The sequence below is a fragment of the Boleophthalmus pectinirostris genome, unplaced genomic scaffold, assembly GCF_026225935.1.
Source record: "Boleophthalmus pectinirostris isolate CB_2022bp ecotype Guang Dong unplaced genomic scaffold, ASM2622593v1 HiC_scaffold_16, whole genome shotgun sequence".
NCBI classification, from domain to species: Eukaryota; Metazoa; Chordata; class Actinopteri; order Gobiiformes; family Gobiidae; genus Boleophthalmus; species Boleophthalmus pectinirostris.
The window spans coordinates 28,809,436-28,834,615 of NW_026571095.1; the positions used below are offsets into that span (position 1 = coordinate 28,809,436).

Below are 25,180 nucleotides of genomic sequence, written 5' to 3' on the forward strand. Positions count from 1 at the left end.
CACAAACGTTCTTCTTGTCATACGAAAACAGTTAATGAACTCCATGTCACTGAAGTGAAGCACATCACCACTCTTGGCTCCACATCCACATGTTCCTTTCAACGGACTGTCCCACAAAACACCATGCCCAAAAACCTCGTCCTTCTCCTTTTGAATCTCCATAAAACAAGTAAGCTGTACATGTTCTGGTTCCGGTACGAGAGGAACTTTAAAATCTCCAGGTGCTCGATGCTCGCGTCCATGTTTGGACAACGTCCGTAAACACAGAGCACGCTCGCTGCGGTTGATGTCGGACACTTTTGGGCCGTGTTGGGAAGGTTACTTTTAAAATGTATTCCCCTACAGATTACAGATTACATACCCCAAAATAAAGTTTGTAACGTAATCCATTAAATTACTTTAGGTGAGTAATGTAATCTGAATACTTTGGATTACTTTATTTGCTGTAGAAGCAAAGATGAGGATATCGTAACATAAGATATTTTGTCTGCTTAAAGAAAATAAAAAGCCCAGACTTTCCTTAACCGTATTAAAAATATTATTGATAGAAGAGGAGGAGACATGGTCCACGCAGCATGATTTAGTCCTGGTTTAGTCCTGTTAAATCCTGTTTTGATCCTGTTTTAGTCTTGGTTTAGTCATGGTTTTAGACCTAGTTTAGACCTGGTTTAGATCTAGTTTAGATCTAGTTTAGACCTACTTTTAGTCCTGGTTTAGTCCTGGTTTTAGTCCTGGTTTTAGACCTGGTTTTAGACCTGGTTTAGATCTAGTTTAGACATGGTTTAGTTTCCGGGAATGAGTGGAATTACTGAGAAAAAAAAAAAAAAAGGGAAAATAGCCCAAAATGTGAAAACAGGAAAATACCGCCGTGTAATCCATTTATTTCAACAAAGTAACTGTAATCCAATTACCACTCAATGAAACTGTAACTGTAACTGAATACAGTTACTCATAATTTGTACTCTGATTACGTAACTCCGGTACATGTAATCTGTTACTCCCCAACACTGCTTTTGGGCCGTTTAAAGTTCACACTGGAGATCACATACAAGTCGCATTTAAATGGAAATGTGAACGACATCGCAAAAACATCGGATTTCACAATAAAAATCCGAACTGAGCGTTAAGCCCTGCAGTCTGACCGTAGCCTAAGATGTCTTAAAGCCCTTTAATATGTCTACATCTTCCCTGTTATTGAAAACACAGCGAGATTGGATCCAGTCTGTGCCGTTCTGATATCATATTTACACAACCTTACACCTTTAACTGTTCATTATGATGGTTGCCAATCATCATATTAAAGAGGACCACTCCACTCGTGCCCTTGCCAACTCAAATGGAAAAGCACAGTGATTTGGTGGTCTTGGCATCGCTCCACCTGGAATCTAAACATCTCATTTTGCCCTTAAATGCTTTGCTATTTCAGACCCAGCCTTGGGCCTTATAAATAAACCATATCAGCAGCTGCCCGCCTTTGATAAACGCAAAACTGACTTCCTGCCAAACTTGTGAAAGCTTATTTCACTCTGTTATTTTGATATTTGCGTCACAATTATTAAAGGTTAGCAATGTAACTTTTCCGGGTCTGACGCTTCCTGGTATCGGCGGAGATGTTTTGCATCGCCTGGAATGTTCCACAGGACTAAGTTTGTCCAAAAGCATCAAAAATCAGGTCTTGAGGAATATCGAAAATCAAACTTTAAAGGTCCTATATTTTGCAAAATTGACTTGAGAGCTTTTAGCCACGTTAGATCTTTTTTACTTCAACAAAAACAGATCTGGAGGTGTTTTTTGTTTCATTCACACGTTTGAGTAATCTTTTGTTATTAGTCTGTCTACATTTCCAAAGCTCAGAATGCTCTGTTCCACCTTGTGATGTCATGAAGTGGTAGTTTTCAAGTTAACAGCTCCTTTTACTTTTAGTTCAGAAGAGACTGGGCTGAAATGATCCAGATGATTCTAGTGAAGGTGTATGGAGTTTGACGTCATAAGGACATCATAAACTACGTTCAGACTGCAGGGCTTAATGCTCAATTCGAATTGTTTTGTGAAATATGATTTTTTAATTTTTTTTCGTTCACATTTCCAGTTAAATGCGACTTGTATGTGATCTCCAGTGTGAACATTAAACACCCCAAAAGTGTCCCGCATGGGTATTGGAGGACACGACGACGTCACACAAAGCGAACGTGCTCAGTGTTTACGGAAGTCGCCTAAACGCTGGGCTTGTCTCTCAAAATACGGTCCAGTTCCAGTTCACATTACACCGGTTTTAAAATCACTGCATTGGCTCCCTGTGAGTTTCAGGATCGATTTTTAAAGTTCTTTTACTGGTTTTTAAATGTCTTAATGGTCTTGGGCCTTCTTATCTTTCAGAACTGCTTTTACCCTACGAACCCTCGCGGACCCTGCGCTCCTCCGGCAGCAGGCTCCTGCTCATTCCCAAAGTCAGGACAAACACTCACGGAGAGGAGGCGTCTTTTCAGTACTGTGGCCCTCGTCTATGGAACTGCAGCCGGAGGAGCTCAGGGCTGCAGAGAACGTTCATGTTTTTAAGAGTAGGCTCAAGACCCACCTTTGTAGCCTAGCTTTTGAATGAAATATCATATTTTTTACTTGTTTCTACTATACACATTTTAATTATATTTATTTATTTTAGGCTTATTTTTAGGATATGCAGTGTTTCCTCTGTAGGAGACCTCTGCATCAGGAGCGGAGGTCGGCTGTGGCTGTCGGGTTCTGTCCCGTGGGCTCCTGGTGGAGGGATGGTGCTTGGGCTTCATCTCTCCCCTGGCTCCTGTGGTGGTTCCTGGTGATAGTGGACGTCTCTCTGCTCCTGGTGTAGACGGCTCCTCTGATGGTGCTTTCTCAACTGGTTCGCCTGCATTCAGCCTCACATTTTACTATGTGTCGTTTTAAGTATTTTAGCAGGTTAATGTGTGTGTGGGTGTGTATGTGTGTTAGAGGTGAGATCGGGCCTAAAAAATCCAGCCCGACCCGACCCGGCCCGCGGGTATTAAAACCCGACCCGGCCCGAGCCCGACCAATTAACTTGATTTGCAGGCCCGAGCCCGAAGCAAACCCGAAATGTCATATTTTATTTGTGAGGACTCGGGAGGAGGAGCAGTGCTCAGCGTCGAGGTGCCAGTCTTTTTGCTCTCGTATGAAAGCAAAGCCACATTGACGACATTCAGCGAAGCCAACGCAAGTTTCTGTAGCATTTTCAACAATCAATTTGAAGCTTTTCCACACCTCACTCTTACCGGTGCGTGTTTGTCTTTTCAGTTCTCCTGCCTTTAGTTTAACTTCTTGCTCCTCCATATTGGGGACACCAGGTCAAAATAGATGCAGACTTGCGGAGGGGAAGATTATTAAATTGAAGAGGGGGCGTTCACGTGCGCAGAGCTCTGGCTCTTAAATAGCAATTACATTACATTACTTCTCTGTTTTATCCATATTATTTATTTTATAACAAGTATTCCTTAGTTTAGTATCCACACATCGTTTTAGCATACATTTTATAAACATATATTTTTTTGAAGCCCGAGCCCGAATCGACCCGAAGTAATGATTGACATTTTAGACCCGTGTCGGGTTGGGTCGGGCTTGGGCTCGGTCTTAAGATCTTACCTCTAATGTGTGTGTGTGTGGGGGGGTGGTGGAAATGTGGGATTGTTTTTAATCTGTGTAAATCACTTTGTGTTACATTTTTGTATGAAAAGTGCTTTATAAATAAAGTTTGATTGATTGATTGATTGAGTTCTTCGTAAAATGGACAGGTTACACGTCCACGGCCGCTTCGTTTGTTGGAGTCTTTAGCCTCCTTGTATTTGGCTCACAGGCTCTTTATATTTTTCGTAGACATTGGAGCCAGGACCGTCTGTAGCCGCGCTTGCCCATTTCTTTAGCAATCATTTTAAAAAACGCCCAGTTCCGATAAGACCCCTCCAATTTGTCCTGAATACAGCGATCCCACCAAATATGAATTAACTCGGTTTCCCTCCATTGACTAGACTCTGAGCCTGACCTGTAGGTGGGATGAATGTGACCTGGCCGTTCAGACTGAAGTCACATGTCAAAAGGTCGGATACGTATCGGTTTTAGGAGCACATATGCAAGTGGCCTGGGTCGCGTCGTTCAGAGTGTCATTAAAAGATCAGATACAGGTCGCACAGGGGTGAAAAAAATCCGATTTGGTCAATTCAGACTGAACGTAACCATGAGGTAGAAGAGTGTGTTTTCTGTCTGAGAGAAGAACTCTTTCTCTCTAAATATGCAGAGTTTGTGTGTTAAATATGTGTGAATGAAACAAAACACAACTCCAGGTCTGTCTGTGATGAAGAAACATAACACAGATCAGAAAACAGCATAATAAGAACCCTTTAAGACCATTTCAGACAAACTGGGACATGACCTTACACCCTGTCCGTGCATCGCCATAGTTGGGGTGCGCATCCTTCACCTGAAATTTCCATCTAAAAGCCAAATTATGATTTCTTTCACTTTATATTCATTGCTCAACGTGGAACACTTTTGGTATGGAAGAGCAGCTCACCTCCATTTATAGCTTCTTCGCTGAAAGACACAATGTCACTGCTGAAAAGAGAAAAGGTTAAATTCTCTTTAAAGGCCAAAATAGAAAAGTTCAATGAGCAATGGAGCTCGACTTCAGTACTTTAGGAACCTAGCTTTCATTTCTACGGAAGACTAAAGTATTATATGTTTTTTTATTTATTAATTTAGTTTTTTTTTTATTAATTAATTAAATAAAAATAAATTCTCTGAGTGCGCTTGCCTCAAAACAGATCTGACTTGTAACTTGGACTGATTACATCCCCAACTAGACTTAATGGAGACGTATATGCGTAAAATGTGTGTTGCCCCAGTATAGATTTATTATTTAAGCAGTTACTGAGGTCTAAATACTTCTGCTGTGTACCGTCTGCATCTAATTAAGTGTTTTCTTGTCCGAGTATCAGAAATGCATGGTTAGCATGCTAGTTGTTGTTGTCAACATTAATGTATTTGAGAAAAATGTGTCTTGCTCTAGTACAGACATATGGTTTAAGCTACTCTTGAGGTCAAAATAAGCCCACTGTGTACTGTCTGCATTTAATTATGAAGTCTTTTTTTGTTCGGGAACCAGGAAGTGTGCAGTTAGCATGCTAGTTGTTATTAGCATTGCCGTATTAGAGTAAAATGTGTCTTGCCCTAGTACAGATATATTGTTGAAGCTACATTTGAAGTCAAAATAAGCCAGCTGTGTATTGTCTGCGTCTAATTGTAAAGTTTTTCTTGTCCGTGAATCAGGAAGTGTGCAGTTAGCATGCTAGTTGTTGTTATCATTACCGTATTTGAGTAAAATGTGTCTTGCCCTAGTACAGATATATTGTTTAAGTTACTCTTAAGGTCAAAATAAGCCTGACATGTTCTGTCTGCATCTAATTATGAAGTTGTTTCTTGTCCAGGAAGTGTGCAGTTAGCTTGCTAGTAGTTGTCATTAGCATTAATGTATTTGAGTAAAATGTGTTTTGCCCTAGTGCATATTGTTTAAGCTACTCTTGAGGTCAAAATAACGTCCACTGTGTACTGTCTGCATTTTATGAAGAGTTTTCTTGTCCGAGTATCAGAAATGTGTGGTTAGCATGCTAGTTGTTGTTGTTGCATTACCGTATTTGAGTAAAATGTGTCTTGGCCAAGTACAGATATACTGTTTAAGCTACTCTTTGGGTCAAAATAAGTGTGTGGTGTACTGTTTGCATCAAATTACGAAGTCTTTTCTTGTCCGGGAATCAGGAAATGTGCAGTTAGCATGCTATTTGTTGTTGTTAACATTACCGTGTTTGAGTAAAATGCGTGTTGCCCTAGTACAGATATATTGTCTAAGCTTCTCTTGAGGTCAAAATAAGTCCACTGTGTACTGTCTGCATCTAATTATGAAGTCATTTCTTGTCTGGGAATCAGGAAGTGTGCAGTTAGCATGCTAGTTGTTGTTAGCATTAACATATTTGAGTAAAATGTGTCTTGCCCTAGTACAGATAAACTGTTTAAACTACTCTTGAGGTCAAAATAAGCCCGCCATGTTCTGCCTGCATCTAATTATGAAGTCATTTCTAGTCCAGGAAGTGTGCAGTTAGCATGCTAGTAGTTGTCATTAGCATTAATTTATTTGAGTAAAATATGTCTTGCCCTTGTGCAGATATATTGTCTAGGCTAATCTTGAGGTCAAAATAAGCCCACTGTGTACTGTCTGCATTTGATTATGAAGTCTTTTCTTGTCCAGGAATCAGGAAGTGTGCAGTTAGCATGCTATTTGTTTTTATCAGCATTAAATGTATCTTGCTCTAGTACAGACATATTGTTGAAGCTATTCTTGAGGTCAAAATAAGCCCGCTGTGTGCCGTCTGCATCCAATTTAGTGTTTTCTTATCCGAGAATCAGGAAGCGCGTGGTTAGCATGCTAGTTGTTATTGTTGTTGTTGCTGTATTTGCGTAAAATGTGCCTTGCCCTAGTGCAGATATAATGTCTAAGCTACTCTTGAGGTCAAAGTAAGTCCACTGTGTGCTTTCTGCAGCAAATTAAGAAGTCTTTTCTTGTCCAAGACTCAGGAAGTGCGTGGTTAGCATGCTAGTAGTTGAGGGCAAACTCCACTCTACTCTCTGACGCTCGGGAAAAGCGCTTATAAACTCTTCGTAGTGAATAATTATGATGTTCAGAACGCATAAGGTAAGTGAGGAATAACGTTGGATCACTGTTTAAAATGAAGCAGAGATTCTCAAAACGTAAAAAACATAAACCAGTGAGCGATTCTCTCCCATTACTGCATCACCCAAACAAACAAAGCTAATGCACATTTAGTCGACTTACGCATTTTAATATGAGACGCAATTAGAGGAGAAATGGCTCCATAGCGTGCCACTTCACTGGCCGCTCTAATGCGCTGTAAATAAACAGGGAGAGCTCGTGTGAAAACATAAACACCACGACAATTAGGCTCATGAGTCTAATGAAGAGGATTAACTGAGACAGTGATGAGCGACAGACGACGCCTCTGCTTTTCCCTACACCTGTTTCGAGTGCGGAAAATGGAAAAATTGAAATCTTTACGTCTACTTTTTTGTATTTTTTTGTCAGTAATTTAAAAGAACTGTTTATAGCAGCGCTCTTACTGTTAAAAACAAAACAAAACACACAATCACAACCAAGTCGGAGATGCCAGAGCCTTAAATTTGCACTTTTTGAGCATCATGAAATATTATATCGACAAAAGATAACATATTGTGCTGCATTACAATTTTGCTCAAAAACGAGAAGGAAGAAGTGTAAACTTATAAACTCCAACTAGGGGTGGGCATGATTAATCGATTAATTGATAGTCCAATGAGATTCATTTGGTCTTCCAATATTCTATGTTATTAGGTTCTTTTTTCAGACCTAGAGTGTTATTTCATACCTGACAGTTTCGACTGCTCACTAGCGTCTTCCTCAGAGTCACGTGATGTTGCTGTGACGTGTCCAGTCAGCTGATTTAATTGTGAAGACACATTCACAATGTGCTAAGGCAATGCCAATACCCCAAATGGGCAATAAACAAAGGGAAACAACAGGTGAAGGAGAAAGAAAAACAGAAACAAAGAAACAAAAACAAAACAGTAAAAATGAGCACAGGCATGGTAACATTACCATACATCAGGGGCATAACAGAAAAAGTACAGAGGGCGATGAAAAAACACAATATCAACACACCAGTGAAACTGTACAGAAAACTCAGACAAATACTCGTCCACCCAAAAGACAAAATAGAACCGGAGCATAAATGTAATGTAATATACGAAATACCCTGCATGTCCTGCAATAAAACAGGGAGGGCGTTCAGTACACGAAAAAAGGAACATAGAACAGAATGCGAGAAGAAAACGGCGAAGGCGTGCACACGAGCAACGAAACACAAAGCAGAACAGGAACAACTCAAATCAGCCATTTCTGACCAGTGTAAAAGAGAGAACCACGTTATGGATTGGGACGGAGCAAAACATCATTGGGACAGAGGAAAACAAACATCGCCGCTGGATTAAAGAAGCAATCGAAATAAGGAAACGTGCCCACAGGACTGTAAACCGGGACGAGGGGGCTTTTTTTACTCTCACACACCTGGGATACTGTCCTGAGGAAGTCAGACTGCAGATGGCGCTGTTGTCCTGCCTCCACCGGTAGGAAGACAGCGCCAAAACCTGTTTAAATCAGCTAATCACAACACGTCACAGCAACATCACGTGACTCTGAGGAAGACGCTAGTGAGCAGTCGAAACTGTCAGGTATGAAATAACACTCTAGGTCTGAAAAAAAGAACCTAATAACATACGATTAATTGATAATTGATCATTAAGAATTTCATCGATTACGTTAATTTTAATCGACAAACCGAATGTAGGTTGCTGTGCGTGGCGTGACCAAACAGGTCCGTACATGTGTCTCTGCACTCAGAAGGAGCGAGCAAACACAAACATTCAGTCAAGCACAAATGTGTATTTAACGATGATTTGTACAAGAAATTCCACGCTTTCCGTTGCGTTCGGGACAAGTGTGAGTCCATGTGCACAGTGAACAAAGCAGCACATATGTTTCTGTGTCCAGTGGGAAAAAGTTTTGCCAGGTGAGAGTCGCTCAATGTCGATGACGAGTCCCAATCTCCCTCCCCCCGTACGGTGTCCTGGTTTTTGACAAACACAAATCTGGTCACACTAACCTGTATTCACCTGAGTCATGTCTTTTAATCCAACAAAAATTGAACCGCATCAGCGACACAAGAGCTGTAGTTTTATCTTTGCCGAGTTTATGCAAATTAGCCATGTGGTTTTAAGTTTCATTTCTGTGAAAGTTGCGCAAAACTGAATTCAACACATTATAATGTCAAACGGGCTGATGTGGCTCTAGAGTCGTTACGGTTTATATGTCGTAAAGTTGAATTTATTTATGCAGATTAGTAATAATAATGATGATCAATTTAATATAAAAACGTTAATGATCAATCGATGATCAATTCTTCTGACGATCGATTAAGAAAAATTTTGTATTTTTTTGTCAGTAACTTAAAAGAACTCTTTATAGCAGCGCTCTTACTGTTAAAAAAAATTAAATCACACAATCACAACCAAATCGGAGTTGCCTTAAATGTGCACTTTTTGAGCAGCGTGAAATATTATATCGACACGAGATAACATATTGTGCTGCATTACAATTTTGCTCAAAAACGGAGAAGGAAGAAGTGCAAATTTATAAACTCCTACCCCTCTAAAAATACCTGTAATTTATCATAAAACAGATTAAATTTTATGGCAAACTGTGGAACATTCCAGGCAAAGCAGTAACTTCTCCACGGAGACAATTAGGTTGCGTAATGTACCTTTAACTTGCAGATTAGAGGACACATCCAGGTTTGTCTTATTCTCAGCTCTGAATCATGATTGGCAGCAGGTTTTAGTGTTTCTGAGTGACCATTTAGATCAGACATGTCAAACTCTGGAAACCCTGCAGTGTAATTATATTTGGTCTGCGAGATCATTTCAAATATGTATTAGAGCTGCCCGCCGGGTACAGATACACTATAGAGACATTTTTATTTAAATTTTTGTTATTATTTTATATTTTGTCTGTTCTGGATTCAATGTTTAAGCAAAACTATTATTAAATATTTATTTTAATAAGAAAAGGTTTAACATTACATATCTCGAAAGAAGAGAAAACAAGCAGATGTTGTTATATTTAGTTTGGCCAATGACTTAGTCCCAGTTTTTAATTTCGGCTCTCTGTGAATTTGAGTTTGACTCTCCTGATTTAGATCCTTTTAGATTTAAAACAATTGGAAAAAAAAAAAAAAAAAAGCATCACAAATGAAGAACTAAGCGTACCTAACCAAGAAAGAAACCGACCAGGAACTAATCAGGAGTGGGAGTGTGCAAAATGATCAATATATCATATCGTTGAATGTGATGATACAGTATCGATATCGTGGGCTGCTGTATCGATATATCGCCAAGAGTATTTTTTGGTATGTTTTACTAAATAATTTTGTTACTGCACTAAAGTTTTGTTGCTCGTTTAAATTATTAAAATGGGTGTGTTTCATTTTAACTTTGCACAAGAAGTAAATAAAGACTTAGTATCACAGCCATGATTTAGCCTTTATTTTTACTGAATCTTATCGAATTGATTTGAAATCCATCACATCAAATTGTATCAAATCAAAAGCTCAAAGTACTGAGATATGTATCGTATCGGCAACTTCTTAATGATACCCAGCCTTCATCAGGACTGTACCAAATCCAGGTCAAAACCAGATATGGGTCCAGTCAAGTGGTAACGGAGGGAAACGGGCAGATTTTTTACATTCAAATGTCTCTTATTCAGAAACTAGAGGAACTATTGAAATAAGTAAAGTATCAGAATGTAGGAAAGAGTTACACTCCAACAGGGTCAAGTTAAACCTGTGATATTCTTTCAAGTTGTTGACAAAAAATTAAAAAACTCATGTTGGTAACGGAGGGAATGAAATATGCAGCACTTTTTGGGCAATAAATACAAACAGTGATACTAGTGGTTCTCACTTACATATCCTTAACAAACTGGTTTGAATATTTGCTTCATATAGTTTTCTACCATATGGTACAAGATTAGGTTGAAAAACCTCTTACTTTTTGAATAATGAGTTTTTTATGAAGAAAGGTCACGGTAACGGAGGGAAAAGTAACGGAGGGAAAATTGTACAAGTAGAAGGTGCATGATTTTACATAATTTGTCGCTTTTTTCTTCTGAATACTTTAATATTACTTCAAAATGAAAGGAAACTATTTCTATAAAATATGTCAGTCCTTCAAAGCAAATTTTTATCATTTTAAATACTTTTTTTTTTTGAAAAATCATGTACCTTCATCAACAGTTCAAAGATGGAATAACACAAGATATGATGAAATACATCAGTTTATTTACATGATTTTTGGGTCTTTGAAATCTGGGAAATAATTTTTGTTCCATGTTTCATACATGGTCTGTTTAAAACATATGTAACTTTAGAACCAAAAATGGTACAGAAAAAAGGTGAACAGTTTCATAAACTAGAGTACATATGTATCTGATCAATACATTTTATATCAGATGCATTAACTTGAATTTTTGGCCTTGTTGTTTACTTCTGCTTGACTGGGCCCTTATGCCAAATGATTTTAAGGTAAGTTTTCCTCTTCCCACTTGTTTTTGGGCAAATTTTTTGTTGTGGTTATTTGTATTATGATTTCACTTATGTTATATGTTCCATTGTATAAGAATGTAAATCTTAAAAAATAAATAAAATAAGTAGTTTGTGAGATCTTAATGTCATTCCCTCATCACAAACAGATCTGGAGTTTTGTTTTGTTTCATTCGTATAAATCCTGCCTTTTTAGACTGTAATCTTCTCTCCATACACCTACACTAGACCAGTAAATAAATCCAGCCCTGGAATTATCATAACCACACAGAGCATTTTAAGCTTTGGAAATGTAAACAGACTAATAATAAAAGGTTACTCAAGCATGCAAGAATGAAACAAAACAACAACAAAACAAGTCCGGGTTTGATTTTATGACGAGCTCACGACATTAAAACACCTCTTAAATCTCACAAGAGTCAATTTTGTGTAATATAGGACCTTTAATCTGTTTTAGTTTTATTTCCATTTAGTTTTTAAGAATGAAAACACCTCCTAAAAACCACCTCACCGAACCAAGTGCTTGCCGAGACTGTCACTCAAGTTCTTTAATTGCCTTAAAAGCATAAAGGCGTGCAGCGGTTTCACATGATTCAAAAGGAGATAGGGAATCGCTCCTTCCTGCTGCAAATCTACCAGAGAATCTTTGACTTTTGCTGTGTTTTGTAAGTAACTCCTCCTTTTATGTTACACAAAAATGACTCTTGTGACCTTTAAGACATGTTAAACTGTTATTTCGTCTTCAAAAACAGACCCAGAGTTGTGTTTTTGTTTCATTCGCACATGTTTAACGCACAAACCCTGCAGAAAACACACAAATAAGTGCTCCAAAGTGTTTTAAAACTCCACACGCCGTCATTGGAATCATTTGGATCATTTCAGCTCTGGAATTGCCAATCTCTACTGAACAGAAAGTAAAAAACTAGCCTCCCACTTCATGACATCACAAGGTGGAACAGAGCATTTTGAGGTTGTATCTGGAGACGTAGACAGACTAATAAACCACGATTACTCAAACATGTGTGAGGAGGTAACAACATTATAACTATGAGTGTGCAAAAATATTGAAATGTATATAAGTATCGATATCGAGGGCTGCAGTATCGATATATCGTAGGGGTGTAACAATAACCTAAATATCGTGATATATAAGATGTTTTGTCCTGGTTTTGGTTCCTAGTTTAGTCCTGATTTAGTTCTTAGTTTAGTCCTGGTTTAGTTTAGGTTTTAGTCCTGGTTTAGTCCTGGTTTTAGTCCTGGTTTAGTCCTGGTTTTAGTCCTGGTTTAGTCCTGGTTTAGTCCTGGTTTTAGTCCTGTTTAGTCCTTTTAGTCCTGGTTTAGTCCTGGTTTAGTCCTGGTTTTAGTCCTGGTTTAGTCCTGGTTTAGTCCTGGTTTAGTCCTGGTTTAGTCCTGGTTTAGTCCTGGTTTAGTCCTGGTTTAGTCCTGGTTTTAGTCCTGGTTTAGTCCTGGTTTAGTCCTGGTTTAGTCCTGGTTTAGTCCTGGTTTAGTCCTGGTTTTAGTCCTGGTTTTAGTCCTGGTTTAGTCCTGGTTTTAGTTTAGTCCTGGTTTAGTTTTAGTCCTGGTTTTAGTCCTGGTTTTAGTCCTTTTAGTCCTGGTTTTAGTCCTGGTTTAGTCCTGGTTTAGTCCTGGTTTAGTCCTGGTTTTAGTCCTGGTCCTTTTAGTCCTGGTTTAGTCCTGGTTTAGTCCTGGTTTAGTCCTGGTTTTAGTCCTGGTTTAGTCCTGTTTTAGTTTTAGTCCTGGTTTAGTCCTGGTTTAGTCCTTAGTCCTGTTTAGTCCTGGTTTAGTCCTGGTTTTAGTCCTGGTTTTAGTCCTGGTTTAGTCCTGGTTTAGTCCTGGTTTTAGTCCTGGTTTAGTCCTGGTTTAGTCCTGGTTTAGTCCTGGTTTTAGTCCTGGTTTAGTCCTGGTTTAGTCCTGGTTTTAGTCCTGGTTTAGTCCTGGTTTAGTCCTGGTTTAGTCCTGGTTTAGTCCTGGTCCTGGTTTAGTCCTGGTTTAGTCCTGGTTTTAGTCCTGGTTTTAGTCCTGGTTTTAGTCCTGGTTTAGTCCTGGTTTAGTCCTGGTTTAGTCGTATCGTCAAAGTTCTCACAATAATATCGAGGACCATCACAATATATAGAATTAAGTCTCTTTGCTTAAATTAAGAGTCATGGTGCAGCAATAGACAGAGGGAACTACATAGACCATGATCCTTTGCTCCATTTCAGTGCAGACTACAAGAAGAAATAACAGTTCTAAACACTTTTAAGTCTTAGTTCTTTGGGTTAAGTCTTGTCAAGGCATTTTAAGAAGAAAAACTCACATATTCACAGTTTTAGCTGTTTAGTCTCCACAAAATATCGCAATAAATATCGTACCGTGAGATGTATATCGTGAAAATATCGTACTGAGAGATCTTGGATATTGTTACATCCCTAATCATGAGCCTCCACAATATCGAAATAAATATCGTTCATACCGTGACGATATCGTATCGTGAAATGCTCCTAAAATATCGGCAAGAGTTCTCAATTATTTTGTTACAGCGCTACAGTTTTGTTGCTTGTTCAGAGGAAAGAAACAAATTTTTGCGACACATTTGACATTTTCACTGTTTTTGAGGATTAAACTGTTTGTGTTTCGTATTAACTTTGCACAAGAAGTGATTTAACAAAGACTTTTCGTGTCACAGCCATGATTTAACCTTTATTTTTTTATTGAACCGTGTCAAATCGAGTTGAAATATATCGTATCGAACCAAAAGTGCACTGTATCGAGATATGTATCGTATCGTGGCTTATGTATCGACGTATTTATCATATCAGCAACTTCTTAATGATACCCAGCCCTAATTCCAACATTATTAAAGCTCACTAGACTAAATTTTGCGTAATATTGGACCTTTAAATAACGTAAAAACACAGTGTAACATAGAAATAGAAATATGCACGTGTTGCCAATGTCTTTTTATTTAAACATAGCCAAAAAATAAGCTTGAAGAACTGCAAAAACGCGCACTGTACCGTATCTTTTCTCAGAATCAATTTGTAATCACACTGGCATTTCAGCATTTCACATCGTCACGCGTGTTCTTCCGTGTCCACAAACAAATTACGGGACTCAAAAAGGGTAAAATAGAAATCGCAACACGCCAAAAATAAAAAATAAAAAAGTATAAACATTCATGCCACCTGAAACAGTTGTGGAATCTCGCGTCTTGGCATCGTTCGCGTTCATGTCGACGCGTTTCTGGAAAGGCAAAAACTTGAACGAAGCGTGTTTTTTTTTCTCAATTTTTAGACAATTCCCTGCTACTTTTTCTTTCTACAATTGCTTCCCACCCTTTACTGACTGCATGCTTTTTTTTTTTTTTTTTTTTTTTTTTGCAAAACGCGCGTTAAACCGTATCTCACCATCACGTTGTTTTCGCTCTGGCATGTCACTGTCACGCCTGCTTGTACGAACCAAAACCGAACTAAAAAAAAAGGGTTAAAATCGTAACACAAACTCCAAAATATTAAAAAAATTCACGTTACCTCAAACAGTTGTGGAATCTCGCGTCGCGCCAGATACTCCTTGGCATCGTTCGTGTTCATGTCGACGCGTTTTTGGAAAGACAACTTGTACGAAGCGTGTTTTTACTCTTTTTTTTTTTTTTTTAAGACAATTTCCCGGTGACTTTCTCTTTGTCGGAGCGCTCACTGCATGTTGGCTTTTAAAACACGGACCCGGCGTAATTCCAGCGCGCTCCTCGCTCTTCGCTCCTCGCTCCTCGGTGATGGTGATGAGTGCGTCCGTGTTTGTGTTCCGTCGCTTCCTTCTCCTCTCCTCCTTCTCCGTCGTCGTGCGTGGATTTGGGTGCGCGCACGAGTCGTTTGGTGGTGTTGGCACGGAGATGCGCGCGGTGCCCAAACATGAAAAAAAAAAAACGCACGCTGTCCCCTCCTCCTCTCTTCTTCTTCCTCCTCCTCCTCGAGCCACGAAACTCTCCACTTTCTCTTGATAGACTTGAGCAGTGCTGGTGGGAAGGTGACTTTTAAAATGTATTCCCCTACAGATTACAGATTACATACCCCAAAATGTAGTTTGTAACGTAATCCATTAAATTACTTTAAAGTGAGTAATGTAATCTGAATACTTTGGATTACTTGTTGTAGAGAAGCAAAGACCAGGAAATCTTCACATGAGATGTTTTGTCTGATAAAAGAAAATAAAAAGTCCAGACTTTACTGAACCAAATAAAAAATATTATTGATAGAAGAGGAGGAGACGCGGTCCACGCGACATGGTTTAGTCCTGTTTTAGACCTGGTTTAGACCTAGTTTAGTCCTGGTTTAGGCCTGGTTTTAGACCTGGTTTAGACCTGGTTTTAGTCTTGGTTTAGACCTAGTTTAGACCTGGTTGTAGTCCTGGTTTAGACCTGGTGTTAGTCTTGGTTTAGACCTAGTTTAGACCTGGTTTTAGTCTTGGTTTAGACCTAGTTTAGACCTGGTTTTAGTAATGGTTTAGACCTGGTTTTTGTCCTGGTTTAGTCCTGGTTTAGACCTGTTTTTTGTCCTGGTTTAGTCTTGGTTTAGACCTGGTTTTAGACCTGGTTTAGACCTGTTTTTTGTCCTCATTTAGTCCTGGTTTAGACCTGGTTTTAGACCTGGTTTAGACCTGGTTTAGTCCTGGTTTAGGCCTGGTTTATAGCTGGTTTAGACCTGGTTTTAGTCCTGGTTTAGACCTAGATTAGACCTGGTTTTAGACCTGGTTTAGACCTGGTTTTAGTCTTGGTTTAGACCTAGTTTAGACCTGGTTTTAGTTCTGGTTTAGACCTGGTTTTAGTCTTGGTTTTAGACCTAGTTTAGACCTTGGTTTAGATCTGGTTTAGACCTGGTTTTAGTTCCTAGTTTAGTCCTGGTTTAGTCCTGGTTTAGTTCGCAGTTTAGTCCTGGTTTAGTCCTGGTTCAGTTCCTAGTTTAGTCCTGGTTTAGTCCTGGTTTAGTTCCTAGTTTAGTCCTGGTTTAGTCCTGGTTTAGTCCTGGTTGTGCTGCACAGACAAATTAATACAATAAAAGAGGACCAGGACCAATAAATCATGAATAAAAAAATAATAAATATAGAAATAAAAATAAAACAAAATAAATAAAATAAATAAATAAAAAGTGTTAAAATGCATAAAGCTACAAATTATTTTCAAAAATTAATAAAATAAATACGGTGTTAAAATCCAGAGAGAGTAAAAGTGGATCCAAGTTTCTCACTCTTTTTCACTGACAAAATTTCCTCCTCAAACTCATACCCAGAGTTGTGTTTTTTCTTTTCATTCACACATGTTTAACGCACAAACCCTGCAGATTTAAAATGAGTTTTTGTCTCAAATTGAAAACACTCAGTTTCACCTTGTGATGTCGAGCAGTGATACAGGAAGTGCTCCGTTGTATTTTAAAACTCCAGACACCGTCACTCGAATCATTTGGATGATTTCAGCCCTGGAATCGCCGATCTCTACTGATCAGAAAGTAAAAGGTAGATGTTGACTTGAAAACTTGCGACATCACAAAGTGGAACAGAGCATTTTGAGGTTTGGAGATGTGGACAGACTAATAAACCACGATTACTCAAACGTGTGTGAACGAAACAAAACACAACCCCAGCTACGTTATTGAGGAGGTAACAACATTATAACATTATTAAAGCTCATGAGACGAAATTTTGGGGAATATAGGACCATTAAATAGCGTAAATACACAGTGTAATAAACAAGAAATATGCACGTGTTGCCAATGTCTTTTAGTAAATAAGAAAATATGAAATGTGAACTCTTTCCACTCACCTTATGGTTTGGTATTATAGTTTTTTAACATTCAAAATACTGTCAGTGCATTTATTGTCGTCTCTTTTAAACAAAAAGTCACATACGTTCGGAAATAATCATAATAGTCTAATGAGAACTTAACAGAACGCTGCAGCTGCGTGAAAGAGATACTAAAATTCCATGACTTTTCCAGGCCTGCATGACGTTTTCAATTTCGATGACTTTTCCAGGATTTCCATGAGTCCTTGTGGGTCTTAAGACGAAACTTAAAACACTCCGCTGTTCAGACGTGGGGGGACAGAGTGTTCCAGAGTTTGGGGCCGGCCACAGAGAAGCCCTGTCCTCCTGGATTTAAGTCTCATCTTAGGCACTACAGGCTGGAGCTGGACCTCGGACCTCAGAGGGCTTAAATCTGGATGAGGTCTGAGACGTGGGGCCGGTCCATTCAAAGCTTTAAAAACAAACAATAAAATGTTAAAATCAACTCTAAAACGAACAGGAAGCCAGTTCAAGATTGGTGTGATATCTTCTCATTTTTCAAAATACGAATGTAAGAGCTATTGCCTATTTGTTGCCTATTATTGCATAGGCTATTTATATGCATATTTGTTAAGATACCGTATTTTCTGCACTATAGGGCACACTAATTTAATCAAAAAACGACTGTGCGCCTTATAATCCAGAGCGCCTTATATATGAATTTATTGGGGTGTCTTAGTACGACTTTAGTAAACTACAAAGCCGCACCACTTGCAGCATTACGGCTACTGTAGTCAGGAGCATCAGGAGTAATACAGACTGTGATTCCTTTTAATATCAAAATGCACCTGTCAAGAGACACACTTACAACACTACTACTTAAACTCAAGGCGTTTATAAAGTGAAAGTGCGAGCTGCGAGGGAGCAGTGGATGAGAGAAGGAGAACACACATTCACCAAGACAGAGAGACAGCGCCGAGCGACTTACGCCACGATCTGCCAACGAATCGTGGACGCCTGGGCTAAGGATCAGTATCAACTGTGGTCCGAGCTTTCACCAAGACCAGAATCATCACTGAACTGCCAGGTAACAGTAACCACACTGACTTGGATAATGACAAGAGGGATGCGGGCGAGCTGGACGCCGTAATCGCCCAACTGTTTGAACAATTATGAGTTATTGTGAATACGAGAACAATTTAGCATCTCAGACAGTATTTTTTTTACATGTTACAATTGAACAAAGTTAAGAGTTATTGTGAATGTGTTAAATAAAGTTTCACTGACTTATCTACCGTATTTCCAGGTTATTAGGCGCTCTGGATTATAAGGAGCACTGTCATTAAATGGTCTATTTTTGAACTTTTTTCACAAATAAACCACACTGGACTATAAACGAAACACAACAGTTGGATGGGTCAGTGGACTTTGTTTGTTCGTTCACGGTGACTCTGGGCTTTGTTCAGTTGTGGCGTGTAGGGAGGGTGCTGTCTGGGACCGCTGGATTGTCGGCGTGTTCGCAGTGACTCAGTTCTTCAGTCGTGTCTAGAAGTGGCACATTGGACTCACTTTTTCGGTTCGTTCCTCCGTTCCGTTCCTCGTCGGCGTGGAGTGATGATTGTATCTGTGGGTGTTTTTCGCTGTGCGGTCGCTGTCTGCTCCGTGTGTGTTTGCGTGCGCTGCGGGTGGTGCGGCTTTGTAGTTTACTGAAGTCGTGCTGGGACGCCTGAGTGGATTCGTATATAGGGCGCACTGGATTGTTTGGCACGTGGCCATTTTTTGATGGGGTTAGAGGCTTACGAGCGCACCTAATCGCCCGGAAAATACGGTAACTGTTGTGTTTCGTTTAATGCGCCTTAAAGTCCAGTGCGGTTTATATGTGAAAAAAGTTCGAAAATAGACCATTCAATGACAGTGCGCCTCATAATCCAGAGAGCCCTACTGGAATTTTCAATCTCTGCTAAATTAAAGGTAAAATGTTGCTGTTAACATCAAAACTACCACTTCTTGAACAGAGGATTTTGAGCTTTGGAGATGTAGACAGACTAATAATAAAGCATTACGCAAACTTGTGTGAATGAAACAAAACACAACTCCAGGTTTGTTTTTGAGAAGGTAACAACATGACTTAAAGAAAACTTTAATAACTTAACAGAAGGCAGCAGTTTCGTGGATTTCCATGAGCGTGGGAACCCGACCAGATGTTATTGTATTGCCTGAAGTGTTCCATGACATTAAACTGATCAATCTCGCATTTATTCTAATTGAGGTTTCATATTATCGAGACAAAGTGTAGAAGAGAAGAGGTTGGGGATTTTGGCAGGGAGTCGTTTCATAACACCGTACGTAATGTGAACTAACACTGCTTAAAAAATGCAGGAGAAAGAGAAGCACAGAGTCTCCGGACATTTGAGGTTTGCAATTTTCAACAGATTCGGTTTGGCAGACACGTTAAAGGGCCCATATTACGCTGTTTTCTGATCTATGTTATAATGTTGTTTCTTCATCAAAAAACAGACCTGGACCATATACACCTTTCACAATATACATCTGACAGTACGATATTTATTGCAATATTTTGTGGAGGTAGACAAAATTGTGAATATGCAACTTTTTCCTCTTAAAATGCCTTGACAAGACTTAATTAAAATTGAAACTAAGATTTAAAAGTGCTTAGAAATGCTATTTCTTCATGTAGTTTGCACCAAAACGGAGCAAAGGATCACGGTCGATGTAATTCCCTCTGTTTTTTTTAGCTACTGCTGCACCATAACAATGAATTTAAGCAAAGAAACTTGATTCCATTTTCTTCTGCTTATCCAGGGCCAGGTCACGGGGGCAGCAGTCTAAGCAGGGACTCCCAGACTTCCTTCACCCCAGACACATCCTCCAGCTCCTCCGGAGGAACCCCGAGGCGTTCCCAGGCCAGCCAAGAGACATAGTCCCTCCAGCGTGTCCTGGGTCTTCCCCGGGGCCTCCTCCCGGTGGGACATGCCCGGAACACCTCCCGAGGGAGGCGCCCAGGAGGCATCCGGAACAGATGCCCGAGCCACCTCAACTGGCTCCTCTCGACGTGGAGGAGCAGCGGCTCTACTCCGAGCTCCTCCCGTGTGACTGAGCTCCTCACTCTATCTCTAAGGGAGCGCCCAGACACCCTGCGAAGGAAACTCATTTCGAGTGCTTGTATTCGCGATCTCGTCCTTTTGGTCATTACCCAGAGCTCATGACCATAGGTGAGAGTAGGAACGAAGACTGATGGTAAATCAAGAGCTTCGCCTTTCGGCTCAGCACAGCGACCACATCACTGCCGACGCTGCACCGATCCACCTGTCAATCTCACGTTCCGTCCTCCCCTCACTCGTGAACAAGACCCCGAGATACTTGAGGCAGGGACTCTCCAGGGGGGCAAACCACCTTTTTCCGGTCGAGAACCATGGCCTCGGATTTAGAAGAGCTGATCCTCATCTCAGCCACTTCACACTCGGCTGCAAACCGCCCCAAAGAAACTTGTGAATCGATATATTGTGAAGGCCCATGATATTATTGAAAGACTTTTGATGACACGATATCATGATATTTTGGTTATTATTACACATCTAACTTGGAATTGTGTTTTGTTTCATTCATGTTTAACACACAAACTCTGCAGATTTAGGCTGAGCTCTCTCTTCTCTCAAACAGAAAAACACTCTGTTCCAGCTTGTGGTGATACAGGAAGTGCTCCACTGTGTTTTTAAACACCATACACCTTCACTAGAATCATTCGGATGATTTCAGATCTAGAATTTTCAACTTTATCTACTAAACTAAAAGGTAAAGTGTAGCTGTTAACTTGAAAACTACTGCTTCATTGTCCAGTGAGGTTCGTTTGGTCTTCTGACAATTTATGTTATTAGGTTCTTTTTTCAGACCAAGAGTTTGTTTTTCATACCTGACAGTTTCGTTCTTAGAGTAATTCCTCACGTGATGTTGTTGCGACGTGTCCGATCAGCTGATTTAAACAGGTTTTGCCGCTTTCTTCTTACTGGATGTGCAGGAATGAATCAGGTATGAAAACAAACTACTAACATAACATAAACTACTGCTTCATGACATCACAAGGTGGAACAAGAGCATTTTGAGCTTTTGAAATGTAGACAGATGAATAAAGGGTAAATAAAGGGTCACTCAAACATGTGTGAATGAAACAAAACACAACTATGGGTACGATTTTGGTGATTATAACATGTATTTTTATTTATTTTTTTCAGAATTTTGCTTAATATAGGACGTCTCTCTATATACCAAAAGTAAAGTGAACATAAGAAAGATCATCTATAGATATAAAAGTTCAAACATGTGTGAACTTTCACTTTTGTTTTTCGACACTCTCGGTCTCCCCTCCCTTTCCTCTCCGTGTTAAGTCACTCCCCCTACAGAGCGCTATCACAGTACAATTAATACTGCACATCGCATCAGGTTTGTGAAGTTCTCGTGTTGTTTTGCATCACGTTTTTGTATATTTGTGGAGAATTGTCGTGGGGGGTGGACAGAATCTTAAAGCTAAACGTAAGGAGGGTTCGAGTAAGGCTTGAGACAGATCACTAATTGACTCAAACATGCATGGATGACATTTAAAAGCTCTCAAATGGCATGTTTTTGATGAGAGAACAACATTATAATAACAACTCCATAAAGTCAATGCTGCATGATACTTTAATACTTTAAGCTGTGTACATTTTGTCGATCGATCGGTGGACTGAACAAGCACGGCGGCTGAGCAAAAGTCATTTAAATGCATAAGGAAATGCAAATACAAACAATGTAATGTGACCAGGCAGACGGAAAAGAGCTCAACTGAAGATTAGAAAAAGCTTCAAACAACATCTCTGACTTCACCAGGCTTAAAAAAGCTTTTCACTTGACACATGATCCATCCAAAGTAAATAACCTCTGTGAATAATTACATCTCTTTACTTGGCTCACATTTGATTTGTGTGCACATATTGTACATGTATTTCTACCAAAACATGCCTGAAGTGGTTCTAGATGTTATGATAGGTAGAACGATAGGTACTTTATTGATCCCGAAGGAAATTCATATCATCCATGCATGTTTGAATAATCTGAGTTTAATGCAAAATTGTGGATTGTTCCAGGCAAAGCAATAATATCTGCATGGAGACAAGTAGGTGATATAACCTCCTTCACAAAAGTTACATACTGTATCTTTCAGACTATGAGTCACACTTTTTTTCATGGTTTGGATGGTCCTGCGACTTATACTCCGGTGCGACTTATATATTAAAATTTTCACACTGACAGCCACGAGAGGCTCTAGTCTTGTGTGTCAGTATCTGCTGCTCCTGTTCCTCCTGTACCACTGTCACTTCACTCTACTGCGCATGTCTCCTGCAGAAAGAGCCTCTCTCCTGTCTGTATCATGTCAGTCGATCGCACCGTTACTTCTGTAACACTGAACAATTTAACATTTAAACAAACTTACAAAGACGACTGAGAAGACTGAACACAAACGCCCCCAAAAAGAAAGTCATATTTCGCAGATTATGAGCTGCAAATAGTGAAATCTGCAGCTGAAAACGGTAATTGAGAAAGAAAGAAAGTTTGGAGTGAGTGAGAAACTTGTGACACCGGGAGGATGCACCATGAAACTTTCCTGGAAAGTCACTGGATGGATGGACAAAGCCTGAACTTCAGTGACACCGAAACCATCCTGTCAGGATTCAGAAAGGCCAGAATAATTCTAACTGGAACTGATGCTGAGTCTGACGACAGCGACACAGAAGAGGAAGTGTCGCTCTGTTTACCTCCGGAGGTCGTGGAGTTGCTCAGAAGTGACACCGAGGATGAAGAATTGAATGGATTTAGTGATTTGGAGTGAGATGGAGAGTTTGGTAAACTTGTTCTGTTCTGTTGTTTATGTTATAGTTTATCTGAAGAACTGTTCATATGTGATGTTAACAGTCTGTTGTTCTCTGTTCTATTGTTGTTACTAGAACTTGACTTTCAAGATGAAACGTCGGTTCCTGGTCTCTGATTTTATCAAATAAATTTCCCCCAAACTGTGCAACTTGCTGTTTTTTCTTCTTCATTATGCATTTTTTGGCTGGTGCGACTTAAACTCCGCAGCGAATTATAGTCCATAAAATACAGTAATACTCCAGTAGAAATGTATTGTAGCTCTTGAGATATACGTGCTAAATACATCTAATTATAACGCATTTTATAGTCTATAAAACAGAAAGTGCGAGTCAGCATGGTAGTTGTTGTTAGCTTTACCATCACAGCAAAACTCAGCTCTGGACTCTGAAAGTTGTAAAAAGAACCGCAGTGAATTATTAGGATGCTCAGGAGAGGTAGAATATCCAAAAATCATACTCATGTAAGAGGTAAAAGTAGTAGTAAAGTAAAAGTACAAAGTAGCTGTCTAAGAAATTGCTCAAGGAAGAGTCAATAAATATTTGGGAAAACTATTACTAACATTAATGTAATTTGAAGGACAAAACATTAAATAATGCTCGAAATCTGTTTTTTTTTTCCTAACGGACAGACACAAAAATGAGACAAACTAAATCATATCTGAAGGAAACACAAATGAAATACAAATGTTCAAGTCATGTCATATTGTCACGTAAAGCTTTTGTCACTTTAGACTCACTGACAGTGGGAAGAGGAAGCACAACTTTCACTCAAGTAAGAGTACAAATATGACCAAAGTAGGAGTAAACGTAAGCAGCTAGAAAAGTACAACATCTTTAAAAAGTCACTTAGATAAATGTCTATAGATCCAGGTCAGTTGGACGGCTCTCCCTCAGCGATCTCTAATCCTGTTGACTCCTGGCCGTGCAGATTATGTCACTGGATTAATTCAGAGGTTCATCGACCGGTGAATCATTGAGCGACTCGACACGCCAAGTCACAGCTCAGTGCTACGTCTGCACACTGCGTAATACGGTTTATGAAGACGACGGTTAACCTTTCATCTGCCGAAAACCTGAAAAGCATCTTATTTTCAGATCTGTGTTATGATGTTGTTTCTTCATCACAAACAGACCTGGAGTTGTGTTTTGTTTCATTCACACATGTTTCAACACACAAGCCCTGCATATTTACTTATTACTTAAAATCAAATCAAATGCTCCACTTTTTTTACACTCCACACCTTCACAAGAATCATTTGGACGATTTAAGACCTAGAATTGCCAATCTCTGCTGAACAAACGGTAACTTAACTTGAAAACTACTGCTGCTATAACATCACAGAGTGGAACACAGCGTTTAGATTGAAAGAATAATAATAATAATAAAGGTGTACCGTATTTTTCAGACTATAAGTTGCACTTTTTTTCATGGTTTGGGTGTTTCCTGTGACTTATACTCTGGTGTGACTTATATATTAAAATTTTCACACTGAAATCCATGAGGAGGCTCTAGTCTTGTGTGTGAGTATCTGCTGCTCCTGTTCCTCCTGTACCACTGTCACTTCACTCTACTGCGCATGTCTCCTGCAGAAAGAGCCTCTGTTCTGTCTGTATCATGTCAGTCAATCGCACCATTACTTCTGTAACACTGAAAATTTTACATTTAAACTAAATTATAAAGACACTGAGAAGACTGAACACAAATGCCTTCAAAAAGAAACTCATATTTTGCAGATTACAAGTTGCAAGTCGTGACTTATGCAGCTGAAAACAGTAATCGAGCAGCAGAAATAAAGTTTGGAGTGAGCGACAAAGGATGCACCGTGAAACTTTCCTGGAAGTCACTGGATGGATCAACAAAACCTGGACTTCAGTGACACCGAAACCATCCTGTCGGGATTCAGAAAGACCAGAATAATTCTAACTGGAACTGATGCTGAGTCTGACGACAGCGACACAGAAGAGGAAGCGGCGCTCTGTTTACCTCCGGAGGTCGTGGAGTTGCTCAGAAGTGACACCGAGGATAAAGAATTCAATGGATTTAGTGATTTGGAGTGAGATGGAGAGTTTGGTAAACTTGTTCTGTTCTGTTGTTTATGTTATAGTTTATCTGAAGAACTGTTCATATGTGACGTTAACAGTCTGTTGTTCTCTCTTCTATTGTTACTACTAGAACTTGACTTTCAAGATGAAATGTTGGTTCCTGGTCTCTGATTTTATAAAATAAATTTTCCCAAAAAAGT

The 25,180-nt window shown here is 39.5% G+C and overlaps 1 protein-coding gene across 1 annotated transcript in view; it reads right to left on the bottom strand.

Annotated features, from left to right (window-relative positions):
- The window catches only part of LOC129408241 (adenylate kinase isoenzyme 5-like), a 29,928-nt gene extending 14,795 nt beyond the window's left edge, over nucleotides 1-15,133 (bottom strand). Inside the window, exon 1 of the mRNA XM_055151369.1 lies at nucleotides 14,774-15,133. Within this exon, the coding sequence (XP_055007344.1) occupies nucleotides 14,774-14,833 (60 nt within the window). The 5' untranslated portion in view covers nucleotides 14,834-15,133. The remainder of the gene's footprint in view (nucleotides 1-14,773) is intronic.
- Between the last annotated feature and the right edge of the window lie 10,047 nt (nucleotides 15,134-25,180).